Raw genomic sequence first — 21,287 nt, forward strand, 5'->3', positions numbered from 1 at the left:
AGGCCATGGTGGGGACAAAGTCTAAGCATTTCCTTGAAACGCTCCCACGCCTCATAGAGAGACTCCCCATCTTTTTGATTGAAACGCGTAATTTGGTCTCGAAGCTTAGCTGTTTTGGATGGGGGGAAAAATTGGGCGAGGAATGCTCGCCTCATATCGTCCCATGAAGTAATGGAACCGACTTCTAGGGAATGGAACCAAGCGCTAGCTCTATCCCTTAAGGAAAAGGGAAAGAGATGAAGTCTTACGGCTTCTTGGTTCTCTTTTATGGTGCCACTGAGTCTAAGGAAGGAAGAAATATGGAGATTTGGATCCTCAGTGGGTGATCCAGAAAACTGGTTTTGCTGCACTAAATTGAGTAGTGCAGGCTTGATCTCGAAGTTATTACCCGCAACCGTTGGGTACACGATAATAGCTTGTGGCTCTTCCGTTGAAGGAGTAGCATACTCTTTGAGAGTACGTTCAGCCATAGCGGTATTATTTTGTGCCTCTCTCTTTTTCTTATGCAAAAATCTTTCGATCTCAGGAATAAATTCTCCGAGACTTTTACTTCTTCGCATAAGAAACCGAGAACCCAAGAAGTTAGTGGTAAAACAAAAAGAAAGAAAAGTAGAAGAGAAGAGGAAGAGAAAAGAGAAGAGAGTTCTAATCACAAAGAAAGAATTAATTAAATTAGTTTACTCCCCGGCAGCGGCGCCAAAAACTTGATGAGATAAAACCGCAAGTGCACGGTCTTACCGAAGTAGTATAAAAGAGTATCGTTCCGACAGGGAGTAGTTCAATTTAATTAACCTTTAGAGATGATTAGAAGAGAGAAGAGATTGTAGATTGGGGGTTTTTAAACGGTTGAAAGCAATATAATAAAAGAGCCTTGGGATCGTTGGTTTCATCTAAATAACAAGTCCTTCTCAAACCGAAACCATAAGCTTATAATGTTATGTTAGACCTAATTTCTCAAGACAGTTTCTCTTAAGTTCCTCTAGCAACCAAGCCTATTTCGCTGACTTGATTACTATTGGATTTTGGTTCCTCTAACAACCAAGCCTATTTCGCTGACTTGATTGTTATTAGTTCCCTTGAAGATCGAAACTATATGTCTCAAAGATTGCAAAGCCTATTTCGCTGACTTTGCAATCCTTGTCTGAATTCACTTGTTCGAATATCAAAGCTCCACTTTCGTTTTATGAATTGATATTTGGAATAATGGACGAACAATTATCAAACCCTCCACTTTCGTTTCCACAGTTTGATAATGGTTAATCCATGTTAAGACGGTGAATTCAGATAAGAAACTAGGGTTACATAAGATTAAGGCTTAGGGCTTGGTTTGATTAGGATTATGTCATTTAGACTTATCCAACAATCCCAAGACAAGAAGAAGTCTACTCACTCATGTTCATCGTAGACATGGGGGAGAAGAGAGAAAGCATGAAAGTAAAAGACAGGAAAATAAAGGAAAGGAAAAGAACTTTATTGAAAAGCAATTGTCACTTATTGTATTCCAAGTAAAGATGAATATTTAGTGATGGCTAGCTACTCTATTTATAGTACACAATTGACTTAAAATCTAAGCAAGTATATTCCTAGAATATTCCTCGGTAGATTGTGCGCCAAAATAGAATAGCTTGGAATCAAAGAAAAAGCAGCAAAAGGCATCTGGAGGGTGGCACGGCCGTGCCAAGGCTAGCACGGGCCGTGCCAAGCTTCTGACTTGTGGGAGATATATTTTGTTTCCCAATCTTCATATTTTTTGTGTCCAATCTGCTCCAAATCCCTTTCTTTTGCTCCAAGACTCTCTCCATCCAATATTCTTCCTTGAAATATAATAAATTGCATTTTAAAGTAAACTATTCTAAAAAGGAAATAATACTAATATAAAACTAAATAAAATCTAAATAAAACTAAACTAAAAAGCATATTAAAATAACATATAATTGACTCATCAGACAGCGCCCTTTTTGACTCTAAAACATGTCCTGCTCTCTAAGTAACCTGAGTGCATTTCATGGCCTTTTTCAAACCATTTTCGATCAAAACCTTTGCAAAACATGTCCTGAGATTTCTAGTTCGGTATCGCTTGTAATAATCAGAACTAGCCCGTAATTTGCCAAAAACACAGGTAAATAATGTGTTAGTCAATGGTAGTCCTAAAAACGATTTCCTGTTAGAGAGGTGCTTGTGTCAAGGGGATCTCCTATCTCCTTTTCTCTTTTTATTGGCAGCGGAGGGTGTTGTGTATTTCTATTGGCTGCATTGTTGCTAAAACAAATATCCTTGTTTGTGTTGTTGGAACCAATGTTCCAACATGTGTTTAGGCATCTCTGTAAGATGTCGGATATGATGTTTTAACATCGTAGCACGGTTCAGACTGCCTGGGTTCATGCCTATTTGTACGTGCGCCCTTTATTGTTTAAGGAAACAATATTTCCTTATCTTATTGACCAAACAACGCACATATCTTTACATACTCAGTTGTGGAATATTTCTAAAGTAATATTTATATTTTAGAAAATATTTGTTATTGTTTTGGACGATCCTAATGATGTTCCGACATTTTAGGACTTTCCATATTTGTTTCTGATTCTTGTTTTGTAGCCCAAGCTGCTTCAGCATATAAGGGAGATTTCAAGAACTAATGATTCATTCAAGCCGTCATTCTATAAAGTTTAGATTTTTGGGGTTTTGAGTCTACATGTGCTCTACTCTTGTATCATGTTGATGCAAGTTTAGAACCTTTATTGTGAGCCTTTCTTGTATCGTCTGTGATACATGTTTAGGACTGTGTGTTGAGTTTGATACTCTTGTGTACTACACCAAAGTTGTAAAACAAGGTGCGAGTTGTTTGTTTGAAGGTAACTTCATCTTTGAGTTTGTGTTTAGGTCTGATAGGTCACAGGGGTTGTGACTAACCATAGGATAGTGAGATGGGATCTCAGATCTAGGAGTTCCTAGGTTGAAGTCTATACAGGTAGGTCCTAGTACTTTAGTGTAAACGAGGAGTTTGCTGAGAGCTATAGAATAAGGACTACACTAGTGGATTTGCTTCCTGGATTGGTAACCCCCAGAGTAGGTGTGTTTGTCACCGAACTAGGTCAACAAACTTACTGTGTTCATCTACTTTCTTGTTTTTTATTTCTATTTATTTCGTGATGTTGCAACATTGAACGGTACATTGTAAACGTTGAAACATCTTACATAACATATTAAAACAAGTGCGCTAGAATTTCAATTGGCATCAGAGCAGGCACCCTGCCTGTTTTAGGGTGAGCTACAGGGAAGTTTATTTCTAGCCTGATGGACAAGGAAGGAGGATTTCTGAATAGACCACCTTTATTGGATGGATCAAACTATGACTATTGGAAATCACGTATGAGTGCTTTTCATAAGTCAATTGACAGCAAACATGGAAAGCAGTTCTGAAAGGTTGGGAACATCCTGTGACACTTGATGCTGATGACAACAGGACAGATGTTTTGAAACCTGATGAAGAATGGAATGTTGCTGAAGATGAACTAGTTCTTGGAAATTCCAAATCATTGAATGCATTGTTCAATGGTGTAGACAAGAACATGTTCAGCTTGATCAGACAATGTACTTTGGCTAAGGATGCTTGCGAGATTCTCAAAATTGCACATGAAGGTACTACCAAGGTAAAAAGTGATAAAATTCAACTTCTTACTACTAAATTTGAGAATCAGAAAATGTTGAATGATGAGAGCATTCAAGACTATCACTTGAACATTCTTCAAAGGTAATAATTTTGGTTCACATCATGTTCTTAATTTAACATGTTTTTATTGCAACATAAAAGGGCATACTCCAAATACTTGTTACATAAGAAACTTTGGTGTTCCTTATGGTGAATTTATTTGGGTAAAGAAAGGTATTAACCCACAAGGACCCAAATCACAATGGGTACATAGAAAGTACTATTAATTATTTTGTAGGTATTTGAAGACCAAGTGCTAAAATTGTCATATTTAGATTGGGTTCTTCAGGATACAAGACCACATGATATGGTTCAATTTATTTGCGATTATTTAATGGTTGTGATTTGATGAAGAGACGATCACTTGCAAGTTGCATTCTTATTTATTCACAATCATGGTGAAAGACAAAATATTCATTGTGAAGAAGATAAGTTTTTCTACATAAAATTTATTATTTCCCTTATATTACGACCCTTTGTAATTTACCCTTTTTCTTCTTTTTGATGATGTCAAAAGGGGGAGAAAGTGTATGTTTGTGTTTTCTGCTTAAATTGCTTCAGGTATCCAATTGCAAAACAAAGGGGGAGACATATAAGATAGGGGGATTTTCATTGAGGAAACATTGTCAAAAGGATATGGTTTGTCATCATCAAAAGGGGGATATTGTGAAGAAGATTTCCTTCTTAGACTTGGTTTGGTTTTGATGATAACAAACTCATATCACAAAAGAAGAACACCTATGGATGCACAAGATGATGATTATGATTAAAGATTAGTGCCTAGACTTCTTGGTTATACTCTTTGTAAGTAGCATTGCTTCATAATAATCTTTTTAACCTCTATAAATTCAATTGAGAATCAAAACGAAAAAATACAACAACTTTCATTATCTCAATTGACATTTTCAATATCACTCGTTTTTAAACTTTCATTCAAATTGTTTGGAAAACTTTGCATACACTTTAACATTTATTCAAAAGTTTTCTGAGCACCAAGTCCATTTGCTAGAGTGATATTGACAAAGATATACAGCCATACATTTGTTATTTTTCAATTACTTTGTTATAAAGTTTTTTGTCATTGTTGGTGAGAATTATTGTTTAAGATAGTGGGGGTGCTATTCAAAAGTGTTTGGTGTTTGTGTTGTAATCAAGAGAGAGAATTTCTTTCTTGTGTTTATGTTAGAAAGATTGTTAGGGGGTCTTAGGGTAAGATTGCTTGTAACAAAGATTCTAACATAGTGAAATCCTTCGTGGGGTGTGAAGGGAGTGGACTGACCCTAAGGTTTAGAGGGGAACCACTATAATTCTCTTGTGTCTTTTCTTCTTCCCTTACTCTTTTATTTTTCCTTTCATACCTTCATATTAAGTTTCTGGAAAAATGATCAAGAACGCTAAACTTGCAAAAATTAACCAATATTCCTAGAAACCTAATTCACCCCCCCCCCCCCCTCTTAGGTTACAATCTTAACTTACATATACAGAATTAGTTGTGGAATATTTCTAAAGTAATATTTATATTTTAGGAAATGTTTGTTATTTTTTTGTTCGATCCTAAAGATGTTCCGACATTTTAGGACTTTCGATATTTGTTTCTGATTCTTGTTTTGCAGATTAGCTGAACCGATCTGCTTTGTTTCCATATTTTCTTGTTTTTTATTTCTGTTTATTTTGTGATGTTGGAACATTGTAAACGTTGAAACATATTAAAACAAGTGTGCTAGAATTTCACAGGGGCTGAATATAATTATGAAAGCTATGGTCGCGACAAATATTTACACTGGCAATATTGTTAGTTCGACCCACCCCTTAGTTGTATCTCATCTTTGGTTTGCCGATGATACCTTGCTTCTGGGTGTCAAGAGTTGGGGTAACGTTTGTGCTCTTCCGATGATTTTGGTTCTTTTTTAGGCAAGGTCTGAAGGTGAGAAAAACACAAGACGGGGGGGCGGGGGGGGGGGGGGGGGGGGGATTGATATATTTCAGAGGCTGGAACGGAGTTCAAAATCTTATTTAGCGGATAATGTAAAGAGAGAGAGAGAGAGAGGAGAAAGACACAAAACAATTATACAAGTTCCTTCCACAATCCAGAAGTATTCTTGTCACCCTTGCCCTTCCAAGGAGCGTTCACTAAAATCAATATCTGATTACAATTGCTCATGCACAAAAGCAAGAGACTTCAAACTACTCAAGCACAAAAGCAAGAGGTTTCATATGCTCAACCACACACGCAAGAGACTTCATACGCTCAAGCACAAAAACAAGAGACTTCTAATCAAACAGAATTACACGGAAATTTTTTTGAGTCTCTAGAATTTCTAAGATATGAAAGTTGTTAAGAAATTCTAAGTGAACTTGATGTGAAAACAATTTCTGCGGAGTTTTAGCACTTGTAAAATTATTGTGAGTCTCTTACAATCTTCAAGTTCTCACTAATAATTTGTTGCTTAATTTCCAGCACATCAAAAGAGTCGTTGTTGAAGCTTGATCATCGCCAATGATCTGTTTCTTGATTGGGTTATTGTCCTAGGAGGGAACAATTTCAAATTCATTCCTTGAATAGAGAATAACCAGAGTAGACACAGTTGTTATCTTGTACCACTGCCGACATGAGGAGTGGAGTAGTAGTTGCACAATTGTACTATGTCCTTTCCCTGCGCTCTTCAGTGGATAAGCATCCAATGCCTTCTAATTCCTTTAGACTCTGATGAACTTATGCTTTTAAGGCTCTTTAGACTCTCGAGTGCGTTTGGTTTGCAAAACAGCAAGTACTGGACAGAACAGTACAACATAGAACAGTACAACACAAGGCAGAACAACACAGGACAAATTTTTTATGGCATTGAGTAATTTTTTGTTTTATACGATTTTTGAGGGACAAAATGCTATTTTGGTATTTTAGACAATTTGTACGTGGGACAAAAAGTTGTGCTGTGGTTTGATGAGGGACAAAAATATGAGTTTTTATCTTGTCCCTTGCCTCCAGTTTGTCCTGTACCTGAAACAGTTTTACAAATCAAACACTGGACAGCTAGAGTTGTTCTGTCCTGACCTTCATTTTTTAGCAAATCAAACGCACCCTAAGTCTTTAGAATCTGTCTTGGAACATAAGCTTCATTTGTAGATACGTTTGCTCTCTTTGTTCTATGAGAACCAATGCTTGGCTTATAATTTTTTTTCCATGGTTCTGCACACTTGAACAAATATTAGCATATCCAATTTACATTTTAATACCTTGTTATCATCAAAACTTAATGTTGGGTATTTGTATTGGTTGCATTATTGCTAAAATAAATATCCATGTTTATGTTGTTGGATACAATGTTCCAACATCGTGACACGGTTCAGTGTGCCTGGTTTCATGCCTACTTGTACGCGCACTTTATCTTTTTAAGGAAACCACTTTTCCATATCTTGCTAACCAAGCAACTAGAGCTGTCAAAACGGGCTACCCGGCCCATTTTGGGCCCGGCTGAGCGGGTTGCGGGCTTTTTAGGGCCGGGCTAAAAAGCCCTATTTAAATACGGGCTGGAATAATAGAGCCTGAGCCCGGTCCTATACGGGCTCCCGGGCTAACGGGCCAGCCCACGTGTTCCTTTTTTTAAAAAAAAAAAATCCTTTAATGATCTCAACATAACTTGTACAAGCTAACAAAAAAACAGAATCAGTGAACAAAATAATAGCATATAGAAATCAAATATTTATATAATTATAATAACAATATGTTCGGGTGAGTAAAGAAACTAAACGAAGACAAGAGGTATTACTGAAGATTAGAGGTATCAGTGTAAGCTTTGTGCAGGCTGTGTTCTAGTAGCCTACAGAGTGTGAAAAATTAGTAGTAGCACCAATAATACCTAATCATGCTAATAAATGCATTCTTTGGCTTTAATTTGTTAAACAAATATAGACAATTTAAACAAATTTGTATTAAGTTTATAAGAATTGTTATAACATATAGACAATTTACTATCTGTTATATTGGAAAGCTTCTAATGTTATAACAAATACACCCGTATTAAAAGTAATTGCAGGGAGAGAAATTAAGATGTGAAAAACTAATCTCTTCACTAGATATTACTGCAGATGCTTAAAAAACCCATTAAGTCTTTCAATTTCTACACTTGATCGAATACACGGAATAGTTTCAACTCATAATGAAAAATATAGACATTACTTAAAGTTGGTTGGAAGCTTATTCCTTGGTCTGCACTTGATCCTTCATTCACTCTACACCAAAACTGAACCAACTTATATTTTTTTTGCGGGCTGCCCTTAGCCCGAGCGGGCCAGCCCAAATGGGTTGCGGGCTTTTTCGGGCCGGGCTAAAAAACCCTGAAAAAATTCGGGCTGGAATTTTTTAGCCCAAGCCCTAAGTTTTATTGAATGGGACGGCCCGTTTTGACAGATCTACAAGCAACACGCATATCTGTACAAAATCAGTTGTGCTTTTATTTCCAAAGGAGCAACAATATTTTAGGGAATAATTGGATATTTTTGGAAGTTCCGAAAGATGTTCCTTTTTCTTATGACTTTCCTTATTTGTTCTGATTCGTGTTTTGTAGATCATCTGAACGATCTCCAATTTGTTCTGAAGCCCAATAAGGTTTGTTATCCCATATTGCTTCAGTATAAAAGGAAGACTTCAAGACCTAATTGATTATGCAAGCCGTCATTTCTAAAAGTCTGGTTTTAGGGTTTTGAGTATTTGTGTGTCTACTCTTGTATCATGTTGGTGCAAGTTTAGTACTGTTTGTTTATTGCGAGCCTTTCTTGTATCTTCTTGATACAAGTTAAGGATTGTTTGTTGAGTTGTAACTCGTTGTGCTACACCAAAACTTTTAAGCAAGGTTGTAGTTGTTTGTTTGAAGGTAACTTCACAATTTGTGTGTTTAAATATTATAATCACAGGGGTTGTGTCTGATTGTAGGATAGCGAGATGAGATCTCAGATCTAGTAGTTCTTGATACACTAGTTGCAGCCCCTAGAGTAGGTGTGTTTGTCACCGAACTGGGTCAACAAACTCACTGTGTCCTTTACTTTCTTGTCATTTATTTTCTTGAATTTTATTTGTTTGTTTGCGTGATTTTGTAACATTACACGGAACATCTTCCTATTGTGTGTTTGACGTTGAAACATTGCATAAAACATCTGAAAACAAGTACGCTAGAAATTTCAATTGGCATCAGAGTATGCACCCTGCTTGTTTTAGGGTGAGCTCCTGGGAAGTTTCTTTCTAGCAAAATGGACAAGGAAGGAGGATTTGCTAACAGACCACCTATGTTGGATGGGTCTAACTATGACTATTGGAAATCACGTATGAGTGCTTTTCTCAAATCTATTGATTGCGGAACTTGGAAAGCAGTTCTGAAAGGTTGGGAACATCCTGTGACACTTGAAAAAGATGGGAACAAGACAGCTGTCTTGAAACCAAAAGAAGAATGGACCACTGCTGAGGATGAACTAGCTCTTGGAAATTCCAAAGCATTGAATGCATTATTCAATGGGCTAGATAAGAACATGTTCAGATTGACCAAGCAATGTAATATAGCTAAAGATGCCTGAGAAATTCTCAAAACTGCACATTAAGGTACTACTAAGGTAAAAAGTGCAAGACTTCAACTTCATACTACAAAATTAGAGAATCTGAGAATGATGGAGGATGAGAGCATACATGATTAACACTTAAACATTCTTTACATTGCAAAAACTTTTGATTCTCTTGGAGAGAAAATGTCTGATGAAAATACTCAGATCTCTACCTGAGAGATTTGATATGAAGGTAACTGCTATAGAAGAAGCTCAGAACATTTCATGTCTGATGGTTGATGAGTTGATATGATCTCTTCAAAATTTTGAAATCAATATCAACAGCAAGACTGATAAGAATAACAATCAATCCAAGGATGTTCAATGTCATAAATGTGAAGGATATGGTCACATTAGAACTGAGTGTACGACCTACCTTAAGAAACAAAAGAAAAGTTTGGCTGTCTCCTGGTCTGATGAAGACAACTGAGAAGGAGAGGTTGAAAATGAATATGCTAAGAATGTCACTGCTTTAACTGGTGTATACATGTCTGATGATGAGTCAAGTGATGAAGAATTATCTTATGAAGAACTAGTAATCTCTTACAAAGATCCGTATACCAAAAGTATAAATATATGCAAGGTGGTTGAAAAACAGAAGAAGATCATCAGTCAACTGCAAACTGAAAGGGACAATCATCTGGCAAAAATATCTGAGATCAATGATGAGGTAACTCAAATAAACTCTCAACTAGAACATTTAAAGAAACAGGTTAAAATGATAACCACATGAACAAATGCTCTAGAAGAAATTTTAGAAGTTCAAATCAGAGGAAAACCAAATGGTATAGGATTTTATCATAAAGCTCAAAACAAGAAACATCAACACAAGAATTTTGCCTATGCCTTGAAGGACTATGGAAAGGATAAAAGGAACAAAAAGGTTCAAACTATAAAATTTGTTGTTGCTAGAGAAACATATGATTCCACCATTAGTAAATCAATGCTGCAACATTCAGAAGAACATCAGATTACCAAAAGCAAAAAGAAATCTCTCCCATGGGTCAATCATGATCTACCTGAACTTGACAATGTGATGTTGGTGAAAGGCCTAACCTCTAACCTGATTAGTATAAGTCAGTTGAATATATCAGTTTGGATTATATGGAATGAACGCAGCAATAGATTATTTAAAAATATAGAAAATTGCATACCTAAGTTATTAGATAAAGTAAAGTATTATTCTTTTTGGTGGCTTAAACCCAATGGGGCTAATTTTGTTTATGGCTTTCAGCGGTGGCGGTCGAACGTGTTCATGTGCTTGGGTATTGGCTAATCACTTAATGTAACATTGATGACAACTTGTAATTATTATGGGCCTCGTCGGTACAACTTGTACTAAGGGAACTTCCTTGTCAATGTTAATATATTTCATTTCTTATTGTAAAAAAAACCACTCAAAAAATAATACAAAAATCATGAGCTAAAAATCCAATAAATAATATGAAAATACAAATCTTTTCAAAGTATTAAGAAATTCAGCATATGACACATCCAACAGGATCTTGTTCCACTCTTGAAACAGAAGAATATTGAATATATTGTGGTTGTTGCATGTAATAATAATGAGGATAGGCTTCAAGTAATTGAATTTGGTCCTTCTTCACATCAGGCTTAGGTTCTTCTTTCTTCTTTTCATCTTTTGCAGGTCCAACAGAAACTATTTCAGCATTACACCACTTCCTAAGTTTGCTTACTACATGTACTGGATCTGTGTCTCCAGTTAAGGTTAATTTCTTGTCTTTCATGTCCACAGAAACTGACTCTACCCCTGCAAATAATATACCAATACAATTTTAGCAAAAAAATTAAAGGTATTACAATGTTATATCATGAGTTTAATTATTTTATATTTCAATTTTAAAAACACAAACTTTTATTTTTTATTTTTAAATTGAAAAAATGGAGAATTATTATTAATTAAAGTGATGCTACATGATGTTCAAATTATGAGGTTAAAAAGGGAAAAACACAAATTTTTCCCTCTAGATTAAATAATGTGAAGGCAAATAATGCATGATTAAAATATATTTACGTTATATGTACATATCAAATAAATTATCTATTTAATATTTATTTTCTCAATATTGAAACTAGACATGTACGTTGACATTACCTGAAAGGCCAGAGACTGTCTTCATAGCTTTTTGCTTGGTTCTGTCATCATATATATCCACCTTCAATACTAGTTTCTGCAACAAAACAGAATAAAAGATCTTTAGATTCAATGCTAAGAAAAAATTATTAGTGAGAGAGAGAATGGACAAGGATCTAGTTCTTACCATCATTTTCAATAAAGCTTTTTGATAACCAATAAATCAGAATTGTTGGTTAAAATTTAAAAGAAGAGCTAAGGTATTGGAGCTATAGAATTTGAAGATGAAAAGAGTATATGAGATGAAGTTGTGAAGTGAAGATGAGAGGTTTGTACAATGCAATATATAGATACTAACTAGTCAACTGAAGTCAAGAAAAGTAGTGTGGTCCACTTTAATAATTAAACGCGGTAATAGTATGGTGGGGGGTGAGGTTCTTTGTATCTTCATCTTGGCCCCACACTCCTTCCAAGAAAGTGAGACAATTAATTAATTAATTTTTAAATAAATGATATTATTCATTCAAATTGATAAAATATATTGATATTTACAAATTTGATAAAAACAAAAATGATAAATTTACGAAAACACTCGCAACATTCATGTCAATAGCATATATTAACAAATTTCATGTCAATAGCATATATTAATTTGGCTTTGTTAGGAAAGTGGTGTTGGAGGATGCTAGTAGATAGGAGTGGTTTTTGATATCGAGTCTTAGTCGTCCGTTATGGCGAAGTAGGTGGGAGGTTGGAGGGCGGAGTTGTTCTTCTTGGTGGAGGGAGGTGGGGCGGATTAGAGATGGGGGAGATGATTTTGATGGAGACTGGTTCGGGGAGTGTGTGTCTAAGAAGTTGGGGGATGGTTCAGACACGTTGTTTTGATTCGATAAGTGGTTAGGTTTGGTTTCTTTTTGTGAGCGGTTTCCTAGGTTGTTTGATCTTTCTGAGAACAAATACATTACGGTGGCAAGTTTGTTCTCTCTTGTGTTAAGCAGGGTGGGGAGGCTTGGAAGTGGAGGAGGAGGTTGTGGGCATGGGAGGAGGAGGAATTAGAGGAGTGTAGGGCTTTATTGACTGATGTTTCTCTGCAAGATTTTGTTTCAGACAGGTGGGTGTGGTTGCCAGATCCTATTCAGGGTTACACTGTTCGCGGTTCTTATCACTTGTTGACTTCAAAGGACGTTCCTCTTAGGGATCTTGCAGCATCTTTGATCTGGCATAAACAGGTGCCGTTGAAGGTATCTTTATTTGCTCGGCGGTTGCTTCGTGATAGATTGCCTACAAAAGTTAATTTGGTACATAGACGGGTAATTGACACAGAAGCTGCTATATGTGTTACGGATTGTGGCATGAGTGAAACGGTCGTGTGATGTTTTTTCTTCTTTATGGCCTCTGGTGCGCCATTGGCTGGGTATTGCCGGTGTTGATACCAATGTTCTTCTCGATCATTTTCTTCAGTTTGTGAATTTGTCAGGTGGTGGTAAAGCGGCTCATGACTTTCTTCAGCTTATTTGGCTTTTGTGTGTTTGGATTTTATGGAACGAACGCAATAACAGGCTGTTCAAAAATGTTGTCACTTCTATTTCCAGGTTGTTAGATAAAGTTAAATATTTGTCTTTAGCCTGGTTGAAAGCCAAAAAAGTTGTTTTTAGGTTTGGCACATATAAGTGGTGCTCAAGTCCCTTCCAATGTTTGGCCATTGCTTAAGTGTTTGTTTTGGTTGTTTGTATGACTCTGTTCTTGTAAAGTAATTCTTCTGGCACAACTTGTGTTAGGGGAGTTGCTTTTGGTGTTTAATATATATTCCATTTTTTATTGTTAAAAAAACAAAGTATAAAAGCCTACAAATTTGACTATATTTAAATTTATAGAATATCTATGTCTCCAGATTTACAACGTTGATGATGTCAAAGTCATCGGTTGAATTTACACTGGATCAAAACTGATCTAACAATCTAAACCAAACAAACATTTGAACAAGACGAAAAAGACAAACAACGACGCACACAGATGAGTAACAAAACAACGTTGCAGAAACAAGACGAAATCACAAAAGAAAAGCTAAATACAAGAGAATGAGAAAAATGATTTAGACGCGCCAAAAATTGACTATAAACCATCCCTCTTCGGTGGGATGAATGAGAAGAAACTAGGATTTTAGGCAGCAACTCGCAAAATAGAGAGACTTGACGCAAAAACATGATACCCATATTTGGGAGCGTATATTTTTTTTTCTTCTTAATTACATATTGAAATTGATTAAAGACACAACTAGAATTTCGTTTCAAAAAAATCCTCCTCCTAATAGGAAACAAAATAATTAAAATGGAACTCAACCAAAAAATGTGCAAGTCACTACATAAATATTTATCCGGGGAACATTATCAAATAAATAAATTAATTATGAGACAATTAATTTATTTATTTTTAAATAAATGATATTATTCATTCAAATTAACAAAAGGTAAATAATTCAGTTTATTTACGTTTTTCAATCTTTTTTTCTCTTCTCATAGATGTCTTCAATTTTTTGTTGTATTTTTTCCATTCTATCTCTGCCCCTTCAATAGATCGTGTTTTGTATATGTATTATTTAAAGGATAGAGGTAAAACACGATCTATTGAAGGGGCAGAGATAGAATGGAAAAAATACAACAAAAAATTGAAGACATCTGTGAGAAGAGAAAAAAAGATTGAAAAAAGTAAGTAAACTCAATTATTTACCTTTTGTTACCAATCCTTTGCTTTTAGATTTGGATCCATTGCCATGTAAATGATCTCTTACTGCAAAACAATCAAAACTTAAAATTTGGTTGACAGTTCTCTGAAATCAAGAGAAAATGATACCCTTTTAAAGTAGACTTTTACTTTGAGTTTTGAATTTTACATTCCAATAAACATGTAATAGAGAGAAAGTAGTAGTCAAATACTAAAGGATGCTCTTTTAATTTATACCAAATGTAATTTTTATACATATCACCAATAATTTTTATTTTTTAATTCAAAACAATTTTGATTGTTTATAAATATTTCTTTATATTTAGTCAAAAACAAAAATATTTATTTATGAGTTATGAAAACATTAATATATGATATATATATATATATATATATATATATATATATATATATATATATATATATCTCTAATTGACCAAAAATATTACAACCACAATATATATATATATATATATATATATATATATATATATATATATATATATATTGTGGTTGTAATATTTTTGGTCAATTAGCCAAGTGGATCAAATTTCACCCTTAAAATGAATAAGTAGTGAATCCTGAATTCAAACCCCAGCTCCTGCATATGGCAATGTACCTGAGTATGATAAATGTGCCTAGAACATGAATAATATGCCTAGCACATGAAGAGCCATCCATGCGCCTAGGGCATGACTTTGCCCTCTCTCACATCCGCCTAGCACACCGAGCATGTGCCCCGTGCATCTGAAAATGCGGGGCACAAGCGTCTTTTCTTGCTTTTATTTTGGATAAAGCCCGTACTTTTAGCCCAAACTCAGGTAGAAACTTTCACTATAAATATCAACCTTCCTCATTCAGATTTTATCGTTCAGAATTGTGGCAGCTCAAGAGGAAGGCGATCTTGGAGCTTCGAGAGAGTTTCTATCTTTTCCTTGATTTTTTAGGGTATGTTTTAATCTTTAGTAATTTGTTTTTAGTTACCAAGTGTAACTAAATATTTTTAGGTTAGAGTTATAAGATGAACCTCTGTATATTTTTGTTGGATATTTATTTATTATAATATGTCGTTTTATTTTATTTATTCTTTTGTTCACTATTAAGTTCCTGATTTAGTTATTTATTTCAAAGGAGCGTAACCATAGATTAGGTACTTAGGTTATGACAGAGCATAACATTGCTACTACTATCTTGTTGCTTATATCTTGATATTTTTAGCATTATATTAGTAACTATCTGTCTAGGAAGTAAGTGATTATTAACTAGCGAAAGATACCGAAATAGAGTTGACCCTAGTTGTAGGTGTAACGCCCTCTTTAAATTATTTGTTTTATTTAATTGTTTAATTGAGTCTAGAAATTATTAAGAAGAGTTTAGAATATATTATATGATTATATGATTTATTAGGTAGCTTATTATATTATTTAATAGAATAAGATTTGAAAATAAAATAATATTGAGTTTAAGGGTTGTTATGAGATTTGAGAGAGTTTTGGGGAGAAAGAGAAATAAGATAAAATAGAATAAAGGGTTATAAATAGGAGAAACCTAGTTTAGAAAAAAAACATAACGTACGATCAATTTTGGAGAAAAGGGAGAAAAAGCCAAGAGAATGGAGAAAGACCTAGAAAGCGGCGATTTTGAGTTATAAGGTAAGGGTGAGACTAACATTCAATAATCTTGAGTCTATGATTCTGAAAATTGCATTTAACATGTTGTAGGTTTAGTTTTTGAGAATTTGGGAATTAGGGTTAAAAGTGATTAATTGATGATTTTCTAAAATAATGTTTTTGGTCAAGTTTTATATGGTTTTGAGTCTCTTTTGATGTATATAAATGTTTAGACAAATTTTGGAATCAAATTTGGGCATTGGAAAGTCAAAATTGGGATTTTTGGGTGAAAAATGGTTTTTTCCCGAGAGCTGCACAGTGACAGCATCTTATGTTTCATGTTCTTGCGTCTTTTTCACACGTTTCCGTTTTGAACTGGGTTTTGGTTTAAAAATGAAAGTTGTAGATAATTTCTTTAGCTTTCCAATGGCTTTGGTTTGGCGTGAACATGATTTTTGGTTTAGGAGTTATGATGAAAATACTCCAAGGAGGTCTTAGTGAATTTTTATGAATTTCAGCACAACTTTGTCCGAATTTGAAATGAAAACTGGTATTGATTGGTACAGAATTGGTCTTAGGTGTAAACACGAAAGTTGTAGGTATGGATGTTAGCATTCTAATGTCGTTGGTTTGAATACGATATTGTTCATGATTGATGAAGTATTAAAGATCTTGTTATTGAATTTTAAAGGATAAATAGTTATTTATTCAATTTATGATTTTAAGAAAAGAATGTGACATTCCGTTTATTTGAATACTCTGATTAATTAAATGAAATTTTTATGTTGGGAAACGGGGTGTTACAGTAGGTACTTAGGAGGTGACATTATTAAGACTAAGTGGTGCTCTACTGAACCTAGGATGTAACTGGTTAGTATAGGGAAAGAAGCGTCTATGGGAAATAAGGCTTTATCGAACCATTCTTTTGAAACCCTTAGTTAAATTAGGTTAGTAACGTCCCAACGGCCTTATCACTTGAATAGTCTACATAAGATAAATATACACGACATTGTTGTTACTTAATATCCAACAATATAAACTGGGGGATTTGAAGAATCATAAACGCTGCTTACTTTTCTCCAACCAAAAACAGGTAAATTGCTATGTTACAAAAGTAAGTAACACGAATTGTTTGGACGAAAGGACAATCCCTGTCGATGCGATCCTCTACTCACACGTTATTACTTGGTAAACGATTTGGTACATTTGGCTAATCCGATACGCATCAAGTTTTTGTCGCCATTGCTGGAGATTTTTTATATTTTCAACTAAGCGATTCTAATTACTTATTTCTATCACAATTTTTCTATAAAAAGAAGTGTATCAAAAGCATAATAATTATAAATATAATTATTATTATGGCTTTTATATGTGTTCGGTCCTTGCAAATAGGAGTCATTTAAAATTGGGTTAATAGTCCTTTACCCCTCTGTAATATAGGTCATTTCCGATTTTCCCGCCTATAACACTTTTTTTTTATTTACCCTCTCGAAAAAAAAAAAAAATTGGAATACCCCCCCTTAATAGGTCATTCAAAAACCAATTTTATTTTATTTTTCCATAAATTTTCGTTTTTTAATGACCTATTATGGAGGTATTTCAAAACAATTTTTTTTTTTACAGGGAGGGAAATAAAAAAAAAAATTTATAGAGGTGAAAATTGAAAATGACCTATATTACTGGGGGTAAAACACCATTAACCCTTTAATAACCGGAATAATTTACAATTAAACATCTCCTTTGCTGAAGCATTAATTAAAATGGCCATCTACGCAAAATTTATGAAAGAGGTCTTGTCAAAGAAGAAGGAGTTACCAAAGGGAAAATGAGCAGTACTAACCGGGAGCTTTAGAGCAAATATTTCAAGCATAGTTACCTCCAAAGAAGAAGGACCCTGGAAGTTTCAATTCTATTGGGAAGTTGTTCATAAAAGAAGCTCGGTGTGGTCTAGGTGAAGGCAGAAACTTGACTCCGCCGACATGGATGATGGGAAAGCTCAAAAGTATTCAGGTACAACCATCCACTGTCAATCAAACACTTGTAGATGGATCAATCAAAAATTATGATGGAGTGATGAACAACATAGTGGTGCAAGAAAATACTTCATCAAACTTTGTAACATCAGAGACTCAAAACAAGACTCACTTGCTACAAAAGTCTCAGTGTCATGTGAGGAGGACGAACACATATTCAACAAAACACCTGATAAAATGCCAAGTAAAACATAAAAAAACATGTCATTCGTTAATTTGAACACGATCATCTTGGTTACCTTACCATCCCTATCATACTCTCGCTCAGCAGATATTCTAGTCATCAAATAAATTACATTTACACAAAATTAGTATACTAAATAAACGAAGGATAACAAAAATAACTATAGAAAATCTATTCCAGTACCAAAGAAAAGAAACTCACCAACCAAATAATCATAATCAGTAGTCTTAGAACAAACTTCACTGATCTTGGTTAGAAACAGACCATATTGTGGGATAAGGGAATTAACGATGAAGTTTGGTACGACGAAACCCTAGGGCATTAGAGAAGTATGGCATCTTGCAAATCTCCCCTTCCATCAACTTCTTATGAAAAACATATAACAGTTGTTTCCTAACAGCAGTAGGAATATTGGCACCCTAGCATAAACAGAAAAAATAAAGGATTCAATATGCCATTCGACAATTACAACATCAACATTTAAAAAAAAAAACCTTTTGATCAATCAAAACCGTCTCCAGCGAGTTATTTTCATTAGGATTGAGAAAAGTTGTAACTTCCCAAATCCTAAGCACACACACCTTGATCCTCCGCGTCTCTCGACCAGGAACAATGTCAGACAGACAATCGACTGATTTTTCCATCAAACGACGAACCTAAAACTCAATTGAAGATCAAACTCACAAGCAAATACAACACACAATTTCAAATTTAAAGTCAGTGACAACTTGATACTTGGTCCACTCGATTCCAAAATACATACTTATTTAGAGTTCAAGCAAAAGGGGAAAACGAAGATATCAAAACAAATTATACCCTCCTTTAGACAACTTCGGAGCAAAAACAACAAAATACTTAAGATTGAGTTATAACTAAGTAGAATATAGATTATCAGGGAATTTATTTTTTAGAACTTTTAATTTAGAGGACGTTTGTTTTGTATTTTAGGAAAAAATTTAATTTTTTTGAAAAATATAATATACCGTAAGAGTTTGTTTAATTAAGTAAATGATCTCTATAAATAATAATAAGTTTTTGGCCTTTATAAAAAAAAATTACTTTTAGTCCCTATAAAAAGTGTGATTTTTTATGTAATACAATAGTTGCACAATTATCATTGCTCTAAATTAAATGCATGATACTTCTTATGCAATAAAAAGTGTGATTTTAGATATTTCCTTACATGTTAGTATTGGAGTGATGTTTTTTCCCTTATTTTCTGTTGTGTCCCACATTTATCTCTCACTACATTTATCTCTCTTACATTCAAGACATAGTCTATAAATTGATGTCGTTGAAGATATTTTGCTTCAGATAATTATCCAAAGAGCTATTACTTTACATAGAGCTAGCACTTTTATATGAGAGGATCCATGAGACCATGACTAAAAATATGTTTGATGAGCTTGTTTTGAAAGATGGTTTCAAAATTACATGTTGGATTCACATTTGTTCCAACTGATCACGAGCTTGTAGATTATTACCTCAGGATTAAGGTTCTAAAATTTTAAGTTTTTCAAACAGAATCATGGAAAATGTAATATCACAAATATTTGGGCATCAATTTGAAACATGTAAAATTCTAGAATGTTATGAAGTGGAAGAGGTTAGTAGTAGACCATCCACATCATAAGGTAATAATATACAAACTCATAATCAGTTGGATCAAACATTAATCTAATAGGTAGTTTGGAACCATCTTCCAGAATAAGCTCAAATAAAAGTCTTCGCTTTATATGAAGTAATTGATAGCGCAGCAATTGATGCTTGGGAAATCAAGCAATAGAACACCAGAAGCGGTTTCAGAAGCAAGTTCAGAAGCTAGTTCAGAAGCAGTTACTGATTCTAGGGTTTATGTGAATTATAGAGAGAATTGAGAGAAGAGAGAAGTTATGATGAAATTGCTATTTATTCTTATGAAAAAATACAAAGGAGGTAGCTTATATACAATGTCTAGCTAAGCTGCTTGAAGCACAAGCAATGTAACAAACTCTAGATCTTATTTGCTAACCTCTAACAAACTTTACTTTATAACAAACTAAAACAAAATGTGATTAATCACTGATTGTGATTATCACTAAAACTAAACTTGAATTAAAACAAACTAACATCCTCCCTTAATTCAAGTTTCCACACTTCCTTCATTCCAATCAAGCTTCTGAGCTTGATGAATCTGTCAACCTTCAATGCCTTAGTGAATATGTCTGCAAGCTGCAGCTCAGTAGAGCAATGAACAATCTGCAGTGCTCCCTTGTTTACTTGCTCCCTCAGAAAATGGAAGTTAGCTTCTACATGTTTACTTCTTCCATGCAGAACTAGATTTCTTGCTAAGCTTATAGCTGATTTGTTGTCTATGAACAATTCTATAGGTCTGCTAACCTCTATCTCCATCTCCTTGAGTATATTTTCAAGCCATATTGCCTGACATGCTACCATACACCCTGCAATATACTCAGATTCACAGGTTGACAATGCTACAACTGGTTGCTTCTTAGCACACGGTGAAATTGGATCATTCATAAACTTGAATAGGTACCCTGAAGTGCTCTTTCTATCTTGTTTGTCTCCACACCAATCAGCATCAGAATATGATATCAGCTCAATAGAATTTTCATTTAAGCACTTAGGAAATAAAATGCCATACTGCAATGATGATGGATTGCAGCTCATCATATTGAACCTCTTCAATATGTCAGATGCATACTTCTTTTGGTGCATCACCAATCCCTCTCCAACTTCAGTAAATTCCATGCCTTGAAAGTATGCCAATTTTCCTAAATCTGACATTTCAAACTCACTCATCATCTGTGATTTGAATGCTTCTATCTCATTCATATCACTACCAGTCACTATCAAATCATCAACATAAAGAAAAATGAGTAGTTGATTACCATCATTTCCTTTCTTCACATATACACCATACTCAAACTTGCATTTAACAAATTCTTGCTGCACAAGAAAACTGTCAATTCTCTTGTTTCAAGCTCTTGGTGCCTGTTTCAATCCATAGAGGGCTTTGTGTAATCTATACACCATATCCTCTTTCCCTTTGATTTTAAAACCTGGTGGTTGTGTCACATACACTTCTTCATCTGAAGGACCATTTAGAAAAGCAGATTTTACATCCAAATGATGCATAGGCCAGTTCCTTCCACAAGCTATAGCAACTATCAATCTCATAGTTTCCAATCTAGCAACTGGAGCATATACCTCAAAGTAATCCATACCAGCCTTCTGCATGAACCCCCTAGCCACTAATCTTGCTTTGTGCTTGGCTACTTCACCATTTGGCTTCAGTTTTAATTTGAAAAACCACTTCACATCTATTGGTTTCTTACTAGTAGAC

At 34.5% G+C, this 21,287-nt stretch overlaps 1 protein-coding gene and 1 non-coding gene across 2 annotated transcripts; one reads left to right on the forward strand and one right to left on the reverse strand.

Annotated features, from left to right (window-relative positions):
- On the forward strand, positions 1-107 carry LOC120576244 (small nucleolar RNA R71). Its single transcript, XR_005642321.1, has one exon. It is a non-coding gene; the product is annotated as a small nucleolar RNA R71 (small nucleolar RNA).
- A 10,527-nt stretch (positions 108-10,634) lies between these two features.
- On the reverse strand, positions 10,635-11,740 carry LOC25496477 (heavy metal-associated isoprenylated plant protein 39). The gene is made up of 3 exons (XM_013596805.3): positions 11,581-11,740; positions 11,415-11,490; positions 10,635-11,069 (listed from the first exon to the last, which is right to left on the reverse strand). Exons 1-3 carry the CDS (start codon positions 11,584-11,586, stop codon positions 10,777-10,779), a joined length of 375 nt encoding a protein of 124 aa, XP_013452259.1. The 5' UTR covers positions 11,587-11,740; the 3' UTR covers positions 10,635-10,776.
- Positions 11,741-21,287: the final 9,547 nt, after the last annotated feature.

This window comes from Medicago truncatula, chromosome 6 (genome assembly GCF_003473485.1).
Source record: "Medicago truncatula cultivar Jemalong A17 chromosome 6, MtrunA17r5.0-ANR, whole genome shotgun sequence".
Lineage (NCBI taxonomy): Eukaryota > Viridiplantae > Streptophyta > Magnoliopsida > Fabales > Fabaceae > Medicago > Medicago truncatula.